At 47.1% G+C, this 22,570-nt stretch overlaps 2 protein-coding genes across 3 annotated transcripts in view; one reads left to right on the top strand and one right to left on the bottom strand.

Moving 5' to 3' along the window:
- Positions 1–22,570, bottom strand: part of LOC119174202 (S1 RNA-binding domain-containing protein 1) — a 174,308-nt gene that overhangs the window by 114,567 nt on the left and 37,171 nt on the right. The window lies entirely within an intron of this gene.
- Positions 1,930–21,977, top strand: LOC119173696 (uncharacterized). Of its 2 annotated transcripts, XM_075896014.1 has the most exons (5): positions 1,983–1,998; positions 2,359–3,137; positions 19,802–19,992; positions 20,756–20,953; positions 21,661–21,977. In XM_075896014.1, coding segments are annotated over exons 2-5 (681 nt in total). In that variant the 5' UTR covers positions 1,983–1,998; positions 2,359–3,135; the 3' UTR covers positions 21,951–21,977. The 2 variants fall into 2 exon arrangements, with proteins under 2 accessions (XP_037280386.2, XP_075752129.1); XM_037424489.2 differs by lacking the exon at positions 2,359–3,137 and having other exon boundaries at positions 1,930–1,998.

Here is a 22,570-nt window from a genome sequence, read left to right as displayed (position 1 = left end):
GCGAGTATATGGCAAGACCGGTGCCTGGCGTGGCAACGCCGGCGAGCACGCGCACCGCGTCACGTCGAAATGTACTGGCGCCTTTACTGTGGTATGAAGTCTTGTTCTCACATGACACGCGCATCTCATGATTATCTTGTTTGCACTGGTCACATACTTTCGTCATTCATTGACGTCACGTAATGCAAAATTTGGCATATGTGAAGCTAGCGAAATGGCCGCGAGAACATCATGAGTGTGGCATGTAGTCATGTTGTTACATGACAAGCATGTCAGGATTATCATGTTTGGATGTGTTATTTACCTATGTCGTCCGTTTGCGTCGCGTAATACTGAGTTTGGTGGGTGTGAAGCTAGTGAAACGGCCGCGAGCACATCATGAGCGTAACATGTAGTCATGTTGCTACATGACACGCATCTCATGTTTATCATGTTTGCACCAGTATCATACCTTCCTCATCCATTCACGTCCCGTAATACCGAATTTGGTATAAGTGAAGCTAGCGAAACGGCCGCCAGCGCATCATGGGCGTGGCATGTGGTCATGTTGTTACATGACACGCATATCATGATTTTCATGTTAGGGTCGGTTGCTTCTTTTAGGCATACAATCATGTCATACCACACCAGTTTTGCAACATGCCATGTGAACTAAACCACCGTAAGAGCTGCAGGACCATGAAATGTAAATATTGACAATCATGACATAAATTTCAAGATTTTGATGCTACGACTATAGATAGTCAGATATACACTTCTTACAGTCATGTTATGCCATACCAAGTTCGGTATCGATACCATTATCGAAACGGCCAGGAGAGGTAAAAGTCGTAGGCGGCTAGATAGATAGATAGATAGATAGATAGATAGATAGATAGATAGATAGATAGATAGATAGATAGATAGATAGATACGCTCGAAGTCACCGAAATTCGCTAAGAAATGCTTCGCATATAAAACTCAAAGGAATTCGCAAAACACGAGCAGCCGAACCACGAAGAGATGCCCATTAGAGAGTAATAGCTAAGCGGCTCAGCGGGTTGAGCGGAGACGCCAGCTGCGCATGCACGGCCCGCCGGGGTAGCCAGCGTCTTTGCGGGGAGAGTCCTCCTGGTAGGTGTTCTGTGGAGAGTCGCTCACCCGCTCATTTCGTCTCCTCAGCCAAGCGCACGCAGCGGACGAGCATGCGAGCGTTTTCAAGATGGCAGCGCCCCATACGAGCGGCAGCGGCATCTCTTCGACGGCACCTCCAAGCGCTGCGCAGGCTCAGCTGCTGGCGAAAAGGCCCCGGTGGTGTTTTACTACTGAAGATGACCTAGCAATTTTGAGAGAAGTGGCAGCGATGAAGCTCTTTGGCGACGACTTGCAGTGTATCCATATGATTGGAAACTTGAAACGTGTGCTCGGCCGGGAGCTTATTCTCAGAAGCCTGAAAGATCGTGTGGATCTTTTAATCGGTTACTGGAGGCAAGAAGACACCGGAAACTTAAGAAGGCAAGTAACAATTTTTATGTATTCTCCGCGCAGATAGCATTTAATCCCGCGCGAGAGCTGTCCAACGTGCACGGCAATCTTCGCCGGCAAGGCTTTAAGCCGTTCGCGCCTCTGACAAACATAGTCGCTCTGTCAAAAGAAAACTGCGGTCGTCCACGTCGAATCTATCAAGTGGCCGCCGTGCGCTCTGTAGCTTGTAAGCTCCGAATTGATGCTTCCACTTGCTTTAGATACATGTCACTTGGCTCGTATGTTTTGTCCACAGCTTTAGATTCATGTCAGATTCCCTTTGTAGATTCCCTTTGTATCCCAGCGTCCACATATGTGGACAAAACATACGAGAAAAGTGCGACTATTATAGCGAATGCTTCACCATAAAATTGAGTTCAAAAATTGGCGCTACTGCAGTGTTTCATAAAAACGCCACCAGATGGCAATAGCTTTCCAAGACGCACCGGCAAATGGGCACATAAACATGGCACGCTCCACAAGTCGTGCTTCGAGGTAGGTGCCTGCCTCTTTTTATATGTTTGACATAAAGGCCTGAAATTTAGTTTATCATTTAGTGTTATTCTAAAGAAGAAAGACTGTATCTTGTTTTGATGCAAGGTTTGTTGCAATGCGAGCGTCTCACGTTCAGCAACACAACTCTGGCGGCGTCCATGTGTGTGGACAGTAGGCCTACAGTGTTGAGAGAAGTGTCAGGGAAACGCTGCATGGTAGTAGGGGACGCGTAGTAGCATGGTAGTAGGGGAGTAGGGCATGGTAGTAGGGGACCGCACGGCTATGCACAAATGTTTCTCTGTAACGTGGTGAAATGAGTATTTTGAAACTTGCGTTTAGACATTATTTTCTTCGTTTCAGACGTTGACTAAGCGACGATGACATACAGGCCATATTTTTTGAGTGGCCCAGCGGAAGCGCATGTTCTGATCACGACCTCCTATATAAACTTCCGGATGGATGGATGGATATGGCTGTGCCCTTCAGATCGGGTGGTGGCTGGCGCCACCAAGCCGTAATACCTAATGAACCAAAAACTAGATTTATAATGTTTTCCCCTTTTACTTGCCAATGTTCCAAAATTGGAACATACGAAACCTAATTTTTTATTTCCTCTCCAATATATCGCATATTAAAATTTCATGTTCACGCATACTCATTAATGCTTGTGAAAAACGTAGCAGTTTTAATTTGTATTATGAACTTATGAAGAATCATTAGATAAATTTTAAAAAACGGGCATAATTTGCGCTCCTTGACCACCAGATGTTTGTTGCATTATTCCGCTTGAAAAAGTAATGTCGCAGTGAGCAAAGCAGAACTAAAATATTGGCAAATGGTTCGGGATTACGCGACAATACAATAAAAAATAACAAAGACAATCTAGTTTTCAGCTTGAGAGTTTTGTGCGGATGTTCCTTTTTTGGAACATTGGCGTTTCACAGTGTCGAACGCAGCGTAGACGCGCACGAGCGTTTTGCCTCGTTCTTTTTCTTTTTTTGTCATGTCGATGGCGCCCGCTGGGCGGCGCTTGGCAGAAACTTGAACATGAGCTTTCCTGGGCGTCATTTTGAGTTTGCCAGACACGTGGAAAGAGCAGCATTGAAATACAGTGCCTAGCTGCATCAATCCCTGTGAATGTAAGTAGAAAACTGCCTTGCGGCTGGTTTTATTTTTGTAGTACTGTGCTTTACACCGCAATAACTTTCGTTGTGGGTCATGGCACAACGCTTCCTCACTTTGGAGGCAGCAATTGACCTTTTGTTCAGCCTTCCCGATGACGAACGCGAAGGTGCGTCTGTATGCCTATTGCCGCCTGTTGGAGATGGCGATGTAACTAACGAGGGGCACGTGAACGAAAACGACTTTCCTGAAGTTGTTATCGATGATGTTTGTGGGCACGTTGAAATTATGTAGGGCAGCGATGAAGACGTTGATTCGCCTTCTGCATGTTCGAGTCCTGAGCCACGACGAAAGAAACCAGTGGGGCGGCAATTCACTGCTGGAAAAGGACGCAAAGCTTCAACGAACGCTCGGAAAACAAATACTCCAAAGCGCTCCCATACACCAGTATGGGGTGACCATGCCACGTTTGACAAAACACTTCCCAGCGAGAGTCCTCCGTTGTTGCTAGAGGCATTTCCTGATCTTGCAAACATGAGCCCATTTATGCTGTTCAGCAAATTTATTTCTCCAGAGTATCTTGGTTCACTGGCTGAACTAACTGCAAGATACGCACTCCAAAAGGGGGAGGAGGTGGACGTCACAGCAGCGGACATAGGTCAGTTTTTCGGCCTCTTACTTTTCAGCGGGTACCACTCTGTTCCGTCTGAGGACTCGTATTGGAGCACTGCAGAAGATCTTTGTGTGCCTATAGTCGCAACAGTGATGGCCCGCAATAGGTTCCGGCAGCTGAAAAGGTTCTTTCATGTTGTTGACAACACTCAGTTGAAAGCAGGCGAAAAAATGGGCAGACTTCAGCCGTTTTACGACGAAATCTTCAAATGTTTCCGCCAGTTTGGAGTGTTCAATGAAAGCCTCAGCATCGATGAGTCAATGATGCCCTATTATGGCCACCACTCGTGCAAAATGTTTATTCGTGGTAAACCAATTCGATTTGGGTACAAAATATAAATAATGTGCTCTTCGAATGGGCACCCCTATGCGATGGAAATATATTGTGGGAGCAACGAGAAGGACGACAAGACACCTCTCGGGATCAGGGTTGTTAGCAATATGGTATCGGTCCTGGAAGCGCCTGAACATCACGAAGTATACTTTGAGAACTTTTTCACTTCATACGGCCTCTTGACGCAACTGACTGACCAGGGGATTCGAGCGACAGGGACTGTGCGAGATACAAGAACCGATGGTTGTCCACTGAAGAGTTCGAAAAACATCGAAAAGGAAGAAAGAGGGTCTTTCCACTACAAGTGTGACGGGGCAGTCTGCGCATGCAGGTGGAATGACAATGCAGTCGTCACAGTTTCTTCTAACCACCTTAGCCACGAGCCTGTTGGAAGTGCGAAACGCTCCTCACGACGCTCAAACAAAAATATGGACATTGCTCAACCATAATTGATCAGAAAATACAATGAGGGCAGGGGCGGAGTAGATGTGATGGACCGCCTCCTCGGAAGCTATCGACCGAGACTGAGGAGCAAGAAATGGTGGTGGAACCTTTCCAGCAATGGTTTCAACATGGTTGTCGTCGCAGGATGGCTCCTCCACTGCGAGCTTCACAAGGTTAGTGATGCCGCCATGACGCACATCGCCTTTCGGCGGGACGTCGCCATGCCCTTGCTGCAGCTCAAGCAGAAACTCACTGTAAGACCTGGACCCCAGGTTCATCCGAGACATGAGGACAGAAAAACTGATGGCCACTACATCATCTCAACGACTCAGGGAAGGTGCGCGGAATGCAAGAAGAATACAACGAATCAGTGTCAGCAGTGCAAAAAGCGGCTGCACAAGAAAGGCTTTGCCGCTTACCACGGTTTGTGATTTGCTCACTGTAGTACAGCCAGTAGTATGAAAGAAGAAACTTTCATAAACTGTTGTTATAAATATTTATACTTTTCAGAGACATCGTATGACGCTAAATATTATTCTACAGTTATCCTGAATAAGGAAACCCGACTGAAAAGTCAATAAAAGTTGATCTAGAGAAAATGTGTGTTTTGCATATGGGAAATGCCAATGTTCCAAAAATGGAACATGCGAAAAAACATGCTTAGTCATTGTGAATGTGGCTGTATTTTTTATCATAGTTAATTTAGAAGGCCAATGCAAATTATCAACAGTAATTTTAGTTTTTTTTCCAACTGCTTCATAGTGCCGCATTTAAAAGGTTAAATAGTGAGGTTGAGGATTCGTACTTTGCAGTGAAGGGTTTAATTTTCCCTCGTGCCTGGACTTTAGCCACCAATCAGATAACTTCCTTCTAGTTAATTCTACCCGCTTAAAGTCTATTTTGCCCTCCCTGTTCCTAAACACCAGTGCTTTGAAAAACTCTGCGCCATCATCATGAACTATAGGGTGAAGCCCTTTAGAGAACATTATCAAGTGTTCGGCAGTTTCTTCTTCCTCGCCACACGCGCTGCAAACTGTGTCTGCCCCTTCGTATTTGGCCCGATAGGTCTTGGTTCGCAATACTCCCGTCCTGGCCTCAAACAGTAGAGAACTACCCCGAGTATTATCATAGATCCTTTCCTTGGCAATTTCCTGCTTAAAAGTTTGATAGATCTCTAGTGCGGACTTCTTAATCATGTCAAGTCTCCACATATCGGTCTCAGCTTCCTTCACCTTCTTCTTAACCAATAACTCTTTTTGGTTTGGCCCCCTGCTGTTTTCTAAGTATTTAACAGTCAATTTTCTGGTTCGCTTCCTCCATCTTGTATAGACGTTCGTCATGTACAAGTAGCTGAATACCTTCCTAGCCCAACGCTCCTCCCCCATTTCTCTCAATCGCTCCTCAAATTTTATCTTGCTGCTAGTTTCCCTGCCCTCAAATAATATCCATCCCATATCACCTTGTACTCCCTGATTTGGTGTATTCCCGTGAGCTCCTACGGCAAGCCGACCTATTCCACGTTGCTTAATTTTTAATCTTGCTTGAACTTCTGATCTCATGCACAAGACCGCATTGCCGAACGTCAGACCGGGAACCGTGACCACTTTCCATATTCCTCTCACAACATCATACCTATTGTAATTCCACAGTGCCCTGTTTTTCATTACCGCTGCATTCCTGTTACCTTTAGTCGCCACGTATGTTTCATGTTCCCGTAGGTACTCGGCCCCATTGCTTATCCATACGCCCAGATATTTGTGTTTATCTGTTATCTCTAGCGTGACCTCCTGTATTCTAAGCTCACTACCTTCATTGTAATTAAAAATCATGACTGCTGATTTTCCTTACTGAATCTGAAATCTAACATATCTCCCCTCATTACCGCAGATGTCCACTAATCTCTGCAAATTTTCCTTGTTGTCGGCCATTAGCACTATATCATCTCTGTACATCAATGCTGGTAGTGCCTGTTCAATGAGTTTTCCTTGTATCACGAAAGAGAGGTTGAAGTCCAGTCCACTTCCCTCTAATTTGGCCTCTAATCCTTGTAGGTACATCATGAATGATAAGGATGACAGGGGACACCCCTGCCTAAGCCCCCGTTTTACCTCTGCAGGCTTGGATACCTGTTTTTTTCACTTTATAATAACCTTAATTTGTTACCTTCATAGATATCCTTTAAAAGATTAGTGACTACATCTTCTACGCCTAGTCTGCCCAGTATTCCCCGCAATTCCTCTTGAACTACGCTATCGTACGCTCCCTTGATATCCAAAAATGCTAGCCCCAGGGCCTTTGTTCCTTTTCTGCTATTTCGATGCTTTGTGTCAGTGAGAACAGATTGTCTTCCAACCTCCTGTGTTTCCGAAACCCATTCTGCAGTTCCCCCAGCACCCCCTCATCCTCTATCCATGCCTGCACTCTTTCCTTTATAATCTGCATCGCCAGCCTGTAGACCACTGATGTAACTGTTATAAGACGGTAGTTGTTTATGTCAGCTTTGTCCCCCTTTCCTTTATATATCATGTTCATCCTGCTAAGTTTCTATCCATCGGGAACTTCTCCATCGTTTATTATTTTGTTCACTACCTCTCTCAAAGCCTGCTTAGTCTTCCGACCTAATGTCTTTATCAGCATAATTGGAATGCCATCTGGGCCTGTTGATGTACTACTAGGAACCCTTTTCTCAGCCCTTTCCCACTCTCGTTGTGAAAATGGAGCCATTGCACCACTTGATTCGTCCTTGTCTATTGTGGTGTGTAAAGCACTTCTATGTTGAAATTTTTCTGTCACCCTTATTCTTGTATATTCAATAGCTTCGTCCCCTTCTAGCCTAGCACCTTGAGCTGTAGTTATAAATCTCTGCTCTAGGCTCGTCTCATTTCTTAGGGAGTTTAGATGGTTCCAAAACTTCGCAGCTGCCTTTCTATTTTTTTATGTAGTTCTGCCAGCCACTGAGCTCCCTTTCTTCTAATCTTTTCATTGATCAGAAGGGATGCATCTCTTCTACAGCTTAGAAAGATTTCCCATTTTCTTTCAACATCATCTGTCTGTTCACCCTACTTCTTAGCATGTCTGTGTTCCCTAGAGGCTTCCTGACGTTTTGCTATGGCTCTCTTAACTTCCTCATCCCACCAACTTTTGGATTTGTGTCTTCTTTTTCGGGGTGACTTGTCCTTTGTCTTAGCAAGCTCTAGCTCAAACAGTCTAATTAGATTCGTGTATGTCCACACTGTTTTATTATCCTCATTGATTACTTTCTCAATTTGCTTAGTGGCTATTTAAATTTGCCTTTCTGAATAAAAATTTTCCTGTAGTTGCTTATCTTGTCTCCTTTACACTTTCACTGCTCTTCCAAAACTTAGCTTGATACGTTTGTGATCACTACCCAGACTTCTGGAGCCACCTTCATCTATGTGCATTCCCCTGAGCTTATCATACATCCTATGTGACATCAGTGCGTAATCTATCGTCGACTGCAGCCTTCCTACCTCCCATGTTATTTGCCGTTCACACTTCTTGGTACTGTTGCAAATGATCAAATCAAGCCTTTCACACATATCCAGAATCATTTCGCCTGTCGGGTTGGTATAACCATCTATATCTTCTATGTGCGCATTCATATCTCCTAGTATAATTATCTCGCACTCTCCTCCTAAATCCTCAGTGTCATTTGATATACACCCTACCATTGCCTGGTTTTCCTCTCTGGCCTTAGCTCCCGTCCACAAGTACACGAAATCAAGGAGTGTCATTTGCCCTTCCACTTTCCCTTTCAGCAATAAATGTTCCTTGCACTGCTGCTTGACCCTTTGCCAGTCTGTACTTTTATGAATGAATGCACAAATACCGCCCCTCTTTCTGCTGCCTTCTGTTCTATTACAATATTCCCATGCGTAGTCTGCATTGTTAGGAGGTTGTTCCATGTCCCTGAGATGTGTTTCTACAAAACCGTATACCATCAATCTCTCCTCCCTTAGGTGTTCTTCCATCTCTTCCCACTTTAGCCTGTTCCTACCACCCTGCATGTTGATATACCCTATGTGTGAATTGGCTCGGCGCTCGTGGCTACGTCTATTTCTGTCCCAGACTCTACCTATCTTAAATACTGGTGCCACTTTGGAATCGTATCTGTTCATACCACCTGTCAAAGAGTCTCCCTGGTTGTTTTCCTTGTTACTAGCTATCCTGCACCCCAAAGGGCCTGCTTGCCCCCCAAAAAAGCTACTGCGCGTCCTGCAAGTCGTCAACCCACCTCATGACCTAGCCGCCCATCGAAGTGAACTCACTCTGTCTCGTTGAAAACCAGCCCACCTATGCACTTCTCTATTGATTTCCCCCACCTCAAAGCCTTTCTCTCGACTCATTCGCCATATCTCTTGGTTTGCGTTGACAACCGCTCTTTGCAGGTTGACATCACGCACCGGCACCTCCGGTATCGTGCATATCACTACCTGTACCAGAGGAGAGGTGGCGCGCATGTCATTGACGCCTTTTGCCAGTGTGGTTGCTAGTCCCGCTGTATCTCCATTTAAGACATCGTTTAAACCGCCTGAAATTATCACGAGGTTTCCTCTATCAGCTATAGTTTTGAGTTTCGCGCTCGCTTGCCTCATGACTGCTTCCAGCTTGCGTCCTGGGAATGCCCCTATTGCAACGCTCTTGTCACCTCTTACCTTCTCTTTTATGGCTTCTGTGCATCGATTTAAATTCGAGTCCCCGCGATTATCACATGCTGTGAGTTTTCAGCTGGAGCGTCCTGCACCTGGGGGTTACTTGCCCCTGTGACGCCGGCTGCTTTGTCCCCTCCCAGCCCCACGACTACTTCACTGAAGCTGGGCCTTGCAACAATTGAACTGGCTGAACCTGTTTTTTCCGAACCTGCTTGCTCTTTTTTCTCCGCCGTTCTGGTTGCCGGTTCCCTACTGTTCTCTCTGTAGGCCGCTCTTGTGTTCCCCTTGGCTAGTGCTTCCTTGGCTCACTTCAGCCTTTCTCCCATAATCCTCGTTTTCTCTTGCTCTGTCGCCAACGCACTCTCGAGCTCGGTGATTCTCATCAGCAGGTCACTCTGGGCAACCATCATTTTCTCCATTTTTTCCTCGACCTCACATTGCCTACACTTCGCGTCAGCCTCTTCTCCTTCTGCTTCTACACTTGGGTCCACTTTCAAAGCCACCCCATATCCTGAACACTTTACAGTCTTTTTAACCATGTCTTTCCGACACAAATTGTCCCTATAACTTTTCTCACTCGAGAATTACAAAACTTGAGCCCTGCCCTACGAAAAGGAGAGTCTAAGCTCTCCTACAAAAATTTGCGTGTTCAATGCATGTGCACCTACCCCGCGGGGGTGGCAAAAGAAGAACAACAAGAAAACAAATATCACACACACACACGCGTACAAACTAATACCTGGTGACTGACCCCCGAAAAAGCCCTTCAATAAAATAAGTTCTACAGAGATTTTAACTGCTGCCTTAGAATTATAAAGACAAGCTCAAAACATGCAAAAACTTATCTGCGCAGTCGATCAGGAGCGCTAAAAAAAACACGTCTATCCACCGTGACAGTCCGAATCGAATTCCTCCACCATGACAGTCCGACCTGCTCACCGGCACACTTTCTTACGACGGCGCATGGACCTGAAAGTTGATGTGTAGGCACTGAAAGTGCCGCCAGAACTTACCCACATAGCAGACGATGCGCCGTCGTTTACATTGAGCGCGCGGCGAAGCCCCCGCGCACTGGTGCGCGTGTTCATGTCCGTGCGCGCATTCATGTGCGTGTGTGTGTTTCTGCTTTTAACGCGTGCGCTGACTGATTCATGGGGTTTAATATCTCGAGGCAACACACTGGTCATAATGAGCGCTGGAGTCGAGTAGAATTGATGTTGATCAGTCGATTTTCCGTCAGACGGCCAACAGACGGTCGGGAACACATAGGCCGCAAATACAAATAATATACTAAAAGTTAAGGGGGAAATGCAACCGCTACATTTCTAACTTCGCTTCACGGAGCCTCGCATCAGCTGTGGAAAAGTAATTCAGGGGTTGAGGGCACATCTTAAAACAGGAGTTTCCGCAGGGCACTCTGCCCTGCTAGACCCACGCTGTCGCCTGTCTTCAGGACCAACTCGTTGCCGCTGCAAGAACTTCTGTTTCAAGACTCACCATTTCCACGCTGTCCAGATGTGAAGGGTGTGTGATGAGCGATAATTGTAACCGTCAGGATCAAGCAAACTTAAGGCGACGTAAACATGCGGCCCTTGCACATGTCAAAGTTTTAGCAACGTAGCGGCTTGCCTCGACAACGACAGTTCGCGCCAACAGTATTTTCAAAATGTCCACCATATAAATTTAGTCATCGCGGTTACAGTCAGTTGAAACGTTGATGCGCCTTCAATAAAATTACCACGTATCTTGCATCGGCGGGGCCACCACACTTTCTCATCATTGCTGGTACACCCTCTTGAGAATATGCTTCATATAAAAGCATTACGAGACAAACCCAACTTAATCAGTTGCTTTCTTTATCATTTTATGTATTCCGACTATCCACTTTGTAATATCACTTTCTTGTTTCACAAAATTTTATATATGCCAACAAGTCTTGTCGTTTGCAAAACTATGTTAACCTACACAACAATACCTACTATGCATGCACTGTTTCTGATCAAAGGCTGAATTTCCAAATTTCTTGGTTGATATCATGCACATAATGCATCCTGAAGGCCTGTTTGGCAATAACTTCGAAGAACGAAATTTTAATGCTGTTCACACATTCACTCTGGCAATTTACTAGACAAGTCCCATATATATTTCACTACTACACAAGTTCATAAATTTCATGCTTGGTGCTGAAGATACAAAAGTGTATTCCTCGGAAGCTATTGCCGGTACCTGTGGGAGCTTTCCCACTGCAGGATGCAGAATTAAGAAGCAAGTTCACAATTTAAATGAGTTTATTTCACTCAGCATACACTGAAACGCCTGCATTTGGCAGGCACAACATTTCCAACATTGAATGTGCAGTCATTATCAGTGATGGAATAGACATTCTGATTTTAGTGGCAGAAAAAAAGGCTGTTATGAAATGGAGTTTGGTATGAGGGGGCAGATGGCAAAATATTTTATGCAACTCCTCGAGTTTAAAGCGTCATTAAAAGGAGTGGCGACACCAAACTTTGAGGCTATATATAACAAGCCTGTCGTGGGTTTTCTCTGTATGCAAGGACACTCCACACGAAGGGTTGGACGCAACAAACGTTCAATATATTGTCACGATGAGTCACAAGTACTGGGGGGATTTATTGAACGACCGGGTAGCTAGCTCTAGGACGATGCGTCAGTCGTGGCTGGCTCTCGAGCAGAGAAGACACGCGATCTTCTTTTTCCTCCAGATTGAGAGCCGCTCTTGCTGTCGACCCACTACGTGCTGGTGGCATTATCCCCCCTTCCGAAAAGAAAAAAAAAACAAGTCCCAAAAAGAGGAAAGAAAAGTACATAGCATCACCGCGATGCTACAACATAGGCACGTGAAAAAGAAATTGGAAATTTGGATAAAGTGAAAGTAAAGATTGAAGAGCATGCCAAAATAAGAAACGTCAATGAACGGGAAAGCAAGTTCACACAAATAAACAAAAAAAAACACAAAGGATGCTGTACGGTAAAGGAAAAGTTACGAGCAACGCGCAATAAATGGTTTCATGCGCAACACATGAACGACGTCCGGCCTCAGCCGTGTCCTACTCCGTGCATGGGGTGTTGAGTCCGGAACCACTTCATAGTTCACGTCACTGACGCGGCGTAACACTTTATATGGGCCAAAGTACCGGCTCAGCAACTTTTCACTAAGGCCACGGCGGCGGACGGGCGTCCACACCCAAACTTGATCTCCGGGGCTGTAAAACACTTCTCTGTGGCGGGTATTATAGTGTCGTGCGTCTGCCTGCTGTTGCTGGCCGATGTGCAGTCGCGCGAGCTGCCGGGCTTCCTCAGCACGCTCTGCGAATTCTTCGGCGTCAGTTGCCAACTCGTCTTCGTCTTGATACGGTAGCATGGAGTCTAGCATGGTCTGTACTTCGCGGCCGTAGAGAAGCCGAAATGGCGTGAATCGCGTGGTCTCTTGCACGGCGGTATTATACGCGAAGGTCACGTAAGGTAAGATCCGGTCCCATGTTTTGTGCTGTACGTCGATGTACATTGAGATCATGTCTGCGAGGGTCTTATTCAGTCGCTCGGTAAGTCCGTTGGTTTGCGGGTGGTACGCAGTTGTCCTTCGGTGTCTGGTGTTGCTCAGTTTGAAAACTTCGTCCGTAAGCTGCGCCGTGAATGCCGTCCCTCTGTCCGTTATTACACTGGAAGGAGCACCGTGTCGTAACACGATGTGGCGCATGAAAAATTGTGCTACCTCAGAAGCCGTGGCTCGTGGGATCGCTTGGGTTTCAGCGTAGCGTGTCAAATAGTCGGTCGCGACGATCACCCATTTGTTGCTGTCCGCAGACAGGGGAAATGGCCCGAGAATGTCCATGCCGACTTGGTCGAATGGCGTGCAAGGTGCTTCAATGGGCTGAAGCAAACCAGCTGGCTTAACAGATGGTTGCTTTCGGCGCTGACATTCCCGACAGCTCTTGACGTACTTCTTGACGCTTGCCGAAAGTCCTGGCCAATAGTACCTCTCACTCACTCTGGCAAGTGTCCGTGAGTAGCCCAGATGACCGGATGTGGGTTCGTCATGGCAAGCGAAGAGGACGTCGTCTCGCATGTCTCGAGGAACCACCAGGAGGTAGGCACGGTTGTTCGAACGAGCGTTCTTCTTGTACAGCACACCATCTCGAAGGCAGAACGATGGCAACGAGCGGAATAAATGACGTGGTATGATTGTGTCCTGGCCCTCTAAATGATCGATGATCGGACGAATCTCTGCGTCATCCCGCTGCCGTTTACTCAAGTCTGATGAGCTAATGGCGCCCAGAAAGCCTTCGTCTTCCTCTGCATCCTGACTGACGACAAGAAGGGGTGCGCGTGACAGTGTGTCAGCGTCTTCATGCTTACGGCCGGACTTATGGACGATGGTGACGTCAAATTCCTGCAGCCGCAAGCTCCACCGTGCTAGCCGTCCTGAAGGGTCGCGCAGGCTTGCCAACCAGCAGAGGGCGTGGTGGTCCGTCACTATCTTGAAGGGACGACCATAAAGGTAAGGGCGGAACTTGGTGATTGCCCACACGACTGCGAGGCACTCTTTCTCCGTAGTGGAATAATTCGCCTCGGCACGGGATAGAGAGCGGCTGGCGTAGGCTATCACTCTTTCGATGTCCTCTTGACGCTGAACGAGCACTGCACCGAGCCCAATGTTACTAGCGTCGGTATGGACCTCCGTGTCAGCATCATCGTCGAAATGAGCAAGAACGGGCGCTGATTGCATGCGCTGTCGCAGCTCATCAAAAGCTGCTTGTTGCTCGTTTTCCCAGACAAACGGCGTGTCGTCCCTTGTGAGACGAGTCAGAGGTTCTGCTATTTGTGAAAAGCCATGAATGAATCGGCGATAGTAGGCGCACAAACCAAGGAAGCGCCGGACGGCTTTCTTATCGACAGGAGCTGGTAATTCGGCAACAGCGGCAAGCTTGTCCGGATCGGGACGGATTCCTTCGGCGCTAACTACATGTCCAAGAAATTTTAGTTCTTTATAGCCGAAGTGGCATTTCTGTGGTTTTAATGTGAGGTCCGCCGATCGGATAGCCTCCAGCACGCTGCGCAGGCAGTGAAGGTGCTGCTCGAACGTGGTAGAGAAGACCACCACATCATCAAGGTAGACAAGACAAGTCTGCCACTTCAGCCCTGTGAGGACAGTGTCCATCATTCGCTGGAAAGTTGCCGGCGCTGAACACAAGCCGAAAGGGAGTACTCTAAATTGGTATAGGCCGTCTGGAGTCACGAAGGCTGTCTTTTCACGGTCTCGCTGATCTACCTCGATTTGCCAGTACCCGCTTTTGAGATCGAGAGAAGTGAAATAATGGGCGCGACGAAGTCTATCGAGCGAATCGTCGATACGTGGTAGCGGGTACACATCCTTTTTGGTCACGTTGTTAAGCTTTCGGTAATCGACGCAGAAGCGTAGCGACCCGTCCTTCTTTTTGACAAGCACGACTGGAGATGACCACGGGCTGTTGGATGGTTCGATAACGCCATCGTCAAGCATCTCGCGAACTTGTGTACGTATTGCTTCACGTTCTTTAGCCGACACGCGGTAGGGGTGCTGGTGTATTGGGCGTGCGTCCTCGTACGTGATGATCCTGTGTTGAGTGATGGACGTCTGGCGGATCTTTGAGCAACTTGCGAAGCAAGACCTGTACTCGAACAAGAGCGCTCGCAGCGCAGTCTGGTTATCGGTGGACAGATCAGGATTGATGTCAATGTTGCTCATTGATGTGTCTGCGTTATCCACTATTTCTGACGTGAGACAGTTGGTTACGTTTGCTACTTCGTGGGCAAACGCTATCGAAGTGCCACGGAAAAGGTGTCGATGCTCGTTGCTAAAGTTGGTAACGAGCAATTCAGATCGGCCGTCACGAACGTGTATTACACTTCTCGCTACACATATGCCTTGCTGCAGGAGGTGTTCTAAATTTGTCTCGGCCACCACATCGCCATCGCTCAAACCACAGCATGTTACGTCGACTAGAACACTGGCTCGGGGAGGAAGCGTCACGCTCTGTTCAGAAATACGGAGTACGTCGACACGCATTCCGTCATCCTGCACGTTGATTGCTCGCTGGGCTGAGAACGTGACGCGGCGCTCTTGAAGATCAATGATAGCTCCATTTTCCTGTAGAAAATCAACTCCCAGAATGACATCACGGGAGCATTCACGTAGAACAAGGCAGCTTGCTACGAATGTGTACCCTTGAATCTGTACTCTAGTTGTGCAGGCGCCCAGTGGAGTAACGACATGGCCACCAGCTGTCCGAATCTGCGAGTTATGCCACGGCGTGATTACTTTCTTCAGCTGCGTTGTCAGTTTCCCGCTCAGTATGGAATAGTCTGCGCCGGTGTCCACTAACGCATTAACTACACAACCATCAATTGTTACTGATATGTCGAGTGAAAGCCAGCTATTCTTTGCAGCAGCAGGTGATGTCGGACCAGTTTCTGTACGGTTCTGCGTCAATAGGAGGTCTTCAGCGCTTCGACGTTCAGCGACCCCGCCCCCAGAGGTCGCTTCGGCTAGTTTTCCCGGCGGGGGCTGGGAGATCGTGCGGTAGAATACCGCTGGGGCGTTGATGAAAATCGCCTCGGTGATGGCGAGCGCGACTGGCGCCCGGCAGACGGTGGTGCATGCTGCTGGGAGAGGTAGTTTTGAATGTCGCGTGGTCTCTCACCGTAACGGGGTGGCGGCGCGTACGCAGAGAAGCCGCGAAGCCCAAGACGGCGGTAAGGGCACTGGCGGTACAAGTGATCAGCTTCTCCGCAGTGAAAGCATAGAGGCCGATGATCGGGTGTGCGCCAGACATCAGACTTCCGAGGAGACGAGTGGCGATCGTCGATGTACTGGACCGGTTGCACTGAACGATGGGCGACAGAAGCACCACGGACAAAGGGCAGGGGCCGTGGCGTGTACGTGCCTTCGTAGTATGGTATGTGCTGCGCTGACTCAAGTGAAACTGCAGGGACAGGATGAACGAACAATGGCGGCGATGCAGCAGGGCGCTTCAAGGCTTCCGCGTAGGTTGTCCCACGGTGGTATTCAGCAGGAGCTGATGCAGCTGTATCAGGAGGCAAAGTGTCCCGGAGGGCCTGCTGCAGCTCATCCTTGATCACAGTTGCAATAGAGCTAACCGTAGGATGAGGTGTTACACCAGCCTTTTGCAACTCTTCACGTACGATATTACGGATGAGTTCACGTAAGGAGTCATTGCTGGTCCCAGCGGCGGCGAAAATGTCAGCAGTGGACATGCCACTGACTTGCCTGTCGTATTGGTTTGATCGCTGTTGTAGCATTTTTTCCATTGTCACGGCTTCAGACAAGAACTCCGCGACCGTCTTTGGAGGGCTTCGCACGAGGCCGGCGAAAAGCTGGTCCTTGACACCACGCATCAAGTGACGCAACTTCTTGTCCTCCGTCATTCTTGAATCTGCCCGTCGGAAGAGACGCGTCATGTCTTCGACGTACGCGGTCACAGTTTCGTTTGGCGACTGGACGCGGGCAAGAATAGCTCGTTCAGCTCTTTCTTGGCGGTCGGCGCTGGCATATGTCTGCAGAAGTCTACGACAGAATTCGGGCCACGTCGTCAGCTGCTCCTCTCGATTTTGATACCACGTGCGAGCCCCGTCTTTGAGATAGAAGTAGACACGACCCAGTTTCGCCGCGTCATCCCACTGATTCAAGTTGGCTACGCGCTCGAAGTCCGCCAACCAGTCCTCAACGTCTTCGCGCTCCGTACCATGGAACGTCGGCGGTGCTCGTGGGCTTTCCAACGTATAGCGGTTCGGCGACGTGCTTCCCGTGCTGGTTGCCAAGGTTTGTACCGAAGTGCTGGTCATGTTTGTTGACGTGGTGGGAGCAGTATCGTTGACTTCCGGAGGCAATCCCCTGATTCGGCGGCTGGTCCGATGCACGGGAGTGTTGACTGGCACTGGACTCGTATTACGGCTTCCTGGGGGGGTCTGCAGCATCCGTGAGGCTACCCAGCACCTTCCACCAGTTTGTCACGATGAGTCACAAGTACTGGGGGGATTTATTGAACGACCGGGTAGCTAGCTCTAGGACGATGCATCAGTCGTGGCTGGCTCTCGAGCAGAGAAGACACGCGATCTTCTTTTTCCTCCAGATTGAGAGCCGCTCTTGCTGTCGACCCACTACGTGCTGGTGGCAATATAGTTTAATTCACTTCCAAAGTGAACCCAAATGCTCATTCTCCGAATCACCCACCACTAGCGTGGCCGACACTGACGTCATTCTCTAGGAAGGGCAACGAAAGTTGCCCTTCCTAGAAAGTCGCCCACTGGACTTTCAGTAAGAAACGCAGCAGTGTACCATCACAGAAAATGGTATTATACTGCTGCCGTCCCTTGACGATGCTGCCGACTATGTATAGCAACTGATTACACGAAACAGCTTCACAAAGGGGCACCTATCACATGTAGCAAACTTCAGACTCTCTGTTGGCGGCAACTGGGAGTGTATGAAGAATTAAGTGGCTGCTAACACGATGGGGGTTAGTGGTAGTGCCACAACGTGCTGTAGCCGTTTCGAGAACCAAAAAAAAATAAACAAGCAAAAGCAAATCTGGCGACAGGGGGAACGACGCCATGAGCAGGTCTGAAGTTTATATAGCAGGTCGTGGTTCCGATATGGACAGCTCCAATGACGAGCGTGCTGAGGCAGAGCCATCAAGCAAAGGTCCTATCGACAAGTATGTAGATGACTCATCAGATGAAGACTTAGAAGTGGAAGAATCGTCCACAGTGAAAAACAAGAGGAAAAAGATTTGGCATTGGGTGAAAAAAGATGTCCCTCTAAATGAAGGCTTTCCTGAGAGCGAACTTGTCCCGCTGGTGACTCCCAAAGAGGCGAAAACGCCACTTCACATGTTTTCAAGACTTGTCGATGAGGAGTTGTTAGAGCATCTGACATTTGAAACTAATCGCCTTCGTGTCCAGAACAACAAGACAAAAGTGAAGCCTGTAAGAATAGATGAGATCAGAAAATTTCTAGGGGTAATTCTCTACATGTCAGTTGTGTGTCTACCATTCAGGCGCATGTATTGCTCTCGACAACTGCGTCAGGCACACGTTGCAGATTGCATGCCCCGAAACCGATTTGATGAAATTATTTCTCTCTTCCATGCCACAAACAACGATAATATGAAAAAAAGGAGAAGATGGATATGATCGCCTCTACAGATAGCGTCCAGTTTTGGAAGGCCTAAACAAAAATGTTTTGGGCACCGCTGAGATGGAAACATGTCTGGCAATAGATGAAATGATAATCCCTTTCAAAGGTATGCACAGCCTAAATGTCCACATGATGAAAAAAAACAAAAAAATGGGCTATAAAGTGTGGACACTCACTGGTAGGTCAGGCTACGTGTATAAGCTTGAGCTATATGGTGACAACCTTGTTTTGGAGCCGACAGGACTTGAGATTGCACAAGGTGAAAGTGGGAAGATAGTTGTCCGTTTGACAGAAGGCTGCACAGGAAAAGAAGTGCTTTGTGACAACTTTTTCGCATCTGCGGAACTTCTCGCTGAAATGAAGCGGCGTGGGTTGGGCTGTACTTCAACTCCCAGAAGCGGGAGGACCGCTATCAATTGCAAAACGAAAAGGAGCTGAAGGCTGAAGGTTGCGGCTCATTCGATTTTCGCCGGGAAAAGCAAAACGACCTTCTGATTTGTCAGTGGTACGACAATCGAACTGTTAACACTTGGGTCAAACAAACAGTGTGAACCCTGTTGGGTCCTGCCGGAGATATGACCGAAAGCAGAAGTCATTTGTTGAAGTCCAAAGTGAAAGTATACTACTAAAGTATAGGTGGTGTAGATAGGGCAGACCAGCTGCTTGCATTCTACAGGAACGACCTGAAGACAAAGAAGTGATACAAACGAGTAATATTCCACTTACTTGATCTAGCTGTCGTCAACAGCTGGCTGCTCTATCGTGCCACAAAAGGATCACCAATGCAGCTGGCTGACTACAAGCTTCAAATGGCATTAGGTTTGATGAAAGCCGAGTAAGCCATAGAAAATATTGAAGAGCAGAGGGTATTTGGCTGCACTGGACTCTCCAACAGGCCCTCGGATATTCCTGGCGCAGTACGGTATGACTCTATCAATCACATGCCCATAAAATTCGCTCAGTCAAATGCTCAATGCTGCAAAATGCCAGAATGTAAATGGAAGACCTGCATGCAGTGCAAAAAATGCCAAGTCTACCTGTGCATTGAGGAAGATGTTCCCACAAATTGTTTCGAACGGTGTCACCTATTCTAACCAGTGTTCCCACTGTCCACATATGTGGACACTCATTTTCTTGCATAATTAAACTTAGGATTTCTAAATTTTCTGCGTAATTGCTCATGGGAAACTAAGGGTCAAGCTTCGACAGCAATGTATTCGTCCCGATTCGGCATCATTTTTGAGAGCCATCGCCATGCCACTAGCGTGAGCGGGTATTTAGAGATGTGTTTTAAAGAGAAGCAAGCCTCTTATAACATGCTCGCATTTTGCTTTGCAGGTCTGGAACGGAAGAACAATATACAGAAAAGGAGCACATACTGCAGGAACTGTCGGATTATGCAGGGTCTACAAATTATGTCCCCAGAATAGCACCTAGAAGTTCAAACAGCTCTGGCCGCAAAAGAAGTCACGCAGCTGCGTCCTGTCTGGCGACGCCGCCGGAACAAGTTCGTGCAGGTGAAGATCAAGGTGAGTGCAGCAGTAAAGCCTCATATCTCTCTGAAATCGATAAATTGGTTCTACGATCACAGTCATACGTATGCAATATCTTGCAACACTTGAAGTATCTCGCATTCTATAACTGCTTGCATATTTGCAACAACTGAAAAAGAAATGAAGCACTCTTTCTGAAGCAATACTTCTTTGCAGACTAGTTGGTTCATACTTGAAGAATTGAATTGCTGCACAAACTTGAAGAAAAAAAAAAAACAAGGGAGAAGAAAAAACAAACTGCGCTCTTTCCTGTCTCCCTTGTTTTTTTCTTCAAGTTTGTGCAGCAATTCAATTCTTCACTCTTTCTGCCCTGCCTGCCAACTCTATTGATTCTTATAGTGACAGCAATGAAAAGCAATAATTTGCAGTGATCCTAAGCAGCAGGTTCATTATCATGTATCGACCTAACTTGTTAATGAAGTTGTCAATCCATGATGTTGCATAACAATAACAGTGCGAATTGTTCATTTGTGGTTTTCAGTAAAAGTAAGTCTGTAATAGTTTGTTTTACTTTTTAACATAACCTATACCATGCAAAGTAAACTTTCAAAGTGTGATTCGCATGTGAGCTCACAACATTCATTCATTACATTAGTTAGCAATTTTGACGGTTACGCAACATTGTAATACAAGAAAGTTATTCTCTACTGGGGGTTCCCAATGTGGCAGAGTTGTAATGGAATGTCCTAGTGTGCCATTATCTGACATCTCCCTGTTTTCTATTATGCATTACAATCAGGACATGCTGCACAACTCCTGCTCTCAATGACCACCCCGCGCAGTCCCGCTGCTGTTGAACTCACCGGAGAGCCGTGCAACGAGGAGGAGGAGGAACAGCAACACCAGCAGCAGCAACAACAACAACAGCAGCAGCAGCAGCTGCAGCCACAACTGCCGCCTGCAGCTAGGCAACGGGTTCCTGTAACGGCGAATAGAGGTAAATCTTGAAGGACTCTTTATGTCACGTCCTAACATGATGCAATATTGCCACAAGGCGCAGTACAAATGGGCAACATGATGTCCTTGTAGAGTCTACAACATTGGGCTACTTGGTTTCACTATACGCAAGACCAACTAGCCCAATACCTTACATTCATTGCTAGAACACTGGTAGCATGTGAACATCACGTTTAAAATGAACATTGCATGCAGGTATAGACACATGAATGGTTATCGTTAGTGTTATATTTAGACAAGTGTCACACCTCTAAAAAGTAACTTAGGACAAGACTGTGATGCGAGTCACGGCCATGATTTACCATCTGTATGTACAACAAGCAAGGTGAAAAGAGTGATTGCTTTCTTTACCACGTATAAGAGGGAGTTTTGGATGAAGTTAGCATACGACAACTCGGAAACGTTGAGCCTCTCTTTACATTGAACACTTGTAAATAGCAGTAACTGAACAGTTTTTATTTTGTCGTTACACAAAATGTCAGGATCCTAGCAACGGCTGCGATGTTATCAATCTTCGGGGATCATCCTGTTGAAGCACAAAATAGGTCATCACTAAATGATGTGCGATAGCATAGAGTTGAAGACTGATATGTTTGTGTTACAAGTTCATCAAATTAACTTTCTATGACATGTGATATGCGTATGTGAACCGACTTACTGAATAGCCTCATTTCCCAAAATTTGCAGGAATCAGAGGCCTACAAAGCATGGGCTTACAATTGTTGACCATGCGTCAAACGCATGAATTCGAGATCCGGCGAAGACAACTTGCGGTCGAAAACAGGAAATTGGACATTGAAGAGAGACGACTAGCTCTGGAGGAGCGCAAGCAGGCGCTTGATGAAAAAAAGCACGAACTTGAGATGACAAGTCGCCAGCAGGAACACCTGGACTTTGTGAAGCATGTGGAACAGATGTTCGTTAAACTCAGCCAAGAAGTAACAGACCTAACAAGAAGAATGTCTGGAAGCAGTTGAATAATAAAAAAAGTGGTTTGTTGCACACTTCATTCTTTTAATTAGCAAAGGGATTCCCCAGTGCCACATTGAAAGCTGCCCCTAAAGTTAACGGGCATTCAGGTACACTTCCAAGGATGGTGGTTGCAGGTCAAAGTAGTGCGAGACCTGTGCACCATACAGGCAAGTATGGCAGTTTGCCAGCAATGCGCTCGCTTTATACATCCTTGTAACATTCTGGCAGAAGATCTCTTGTTTTTTTTGGAAATCTATAAAGGCAAAGAGCCCAGCAATTTTTCCAAAGCCCCATTCCACGGCCTGCCTCACGCTGCTCATTGCCTTGTTAAACGCACATTTCTCATGTGTCAAAGATGCACTGCCATAAGGTTTCAACAATAGTGGCCGCAATGGGTAAGCAGGGTCCCCGTAAAGGCAGTAGGGGTGTCCCTGCACCAGCTTTTCCAGCTTTGTGTACGCCTGGCTGTTGCCAAAGTTACCTTAAAAAAATTGAAATGAGATACTGCGTTAGCACCACTACGCCTGCTGATCAAACATTGGGTACAGGTGTGGTACAGAGTATTAAAGTAGCAGCAGAATAGGCGAGATGCCCTAGCAGGCTCTCAATGCATCTGCTTATTTTA

This window comes from Rhipicephalus microplus, chromosome 5, assembly GCF_043290135.1.
Source record: "Rhipicephalus microplus isolate Deutch F79 chromosome 5, USDA_Rmic, whole genome shotgun sequence".
In the NCBI taxonomy this organism is placed as follows: Eukaryota; Metazoa; Arthropoda; class Arachnida; order Ixodida; family Ixodidae; genus Rhipicephalus; species Rhipicephalus microplus.
This window is presented reverse-complemented; position numbering and strand designations above follow the sequence as displayed.

What these genes read in the sequence shown, in the direction of transcription:
- LOC119173696 (XM_037424489.2), top strand. Translation starts at nt 1,970, where the DNA reads ATGGCACGCTCCACAAGTCGTGCTTCGAG. An exon ending in TCGTGCAGGTGAAGATCAAG is followed by an intron (nt 19,993 to 20,755) that starts GTGAGTGCAGCA and finishes CATTACAATCAG; the next exon opens with GACATGCTGCACAACTCCTG. An exon ending in TCCTGTAACGGCGAATAGAG is followed by an intron (nt 20,954 to 21,660) that starts GTAAATCTTGAA and finishes CAAAATTTGCAG; the next exon opens with GAATCAGAGGCCTACAAAGC.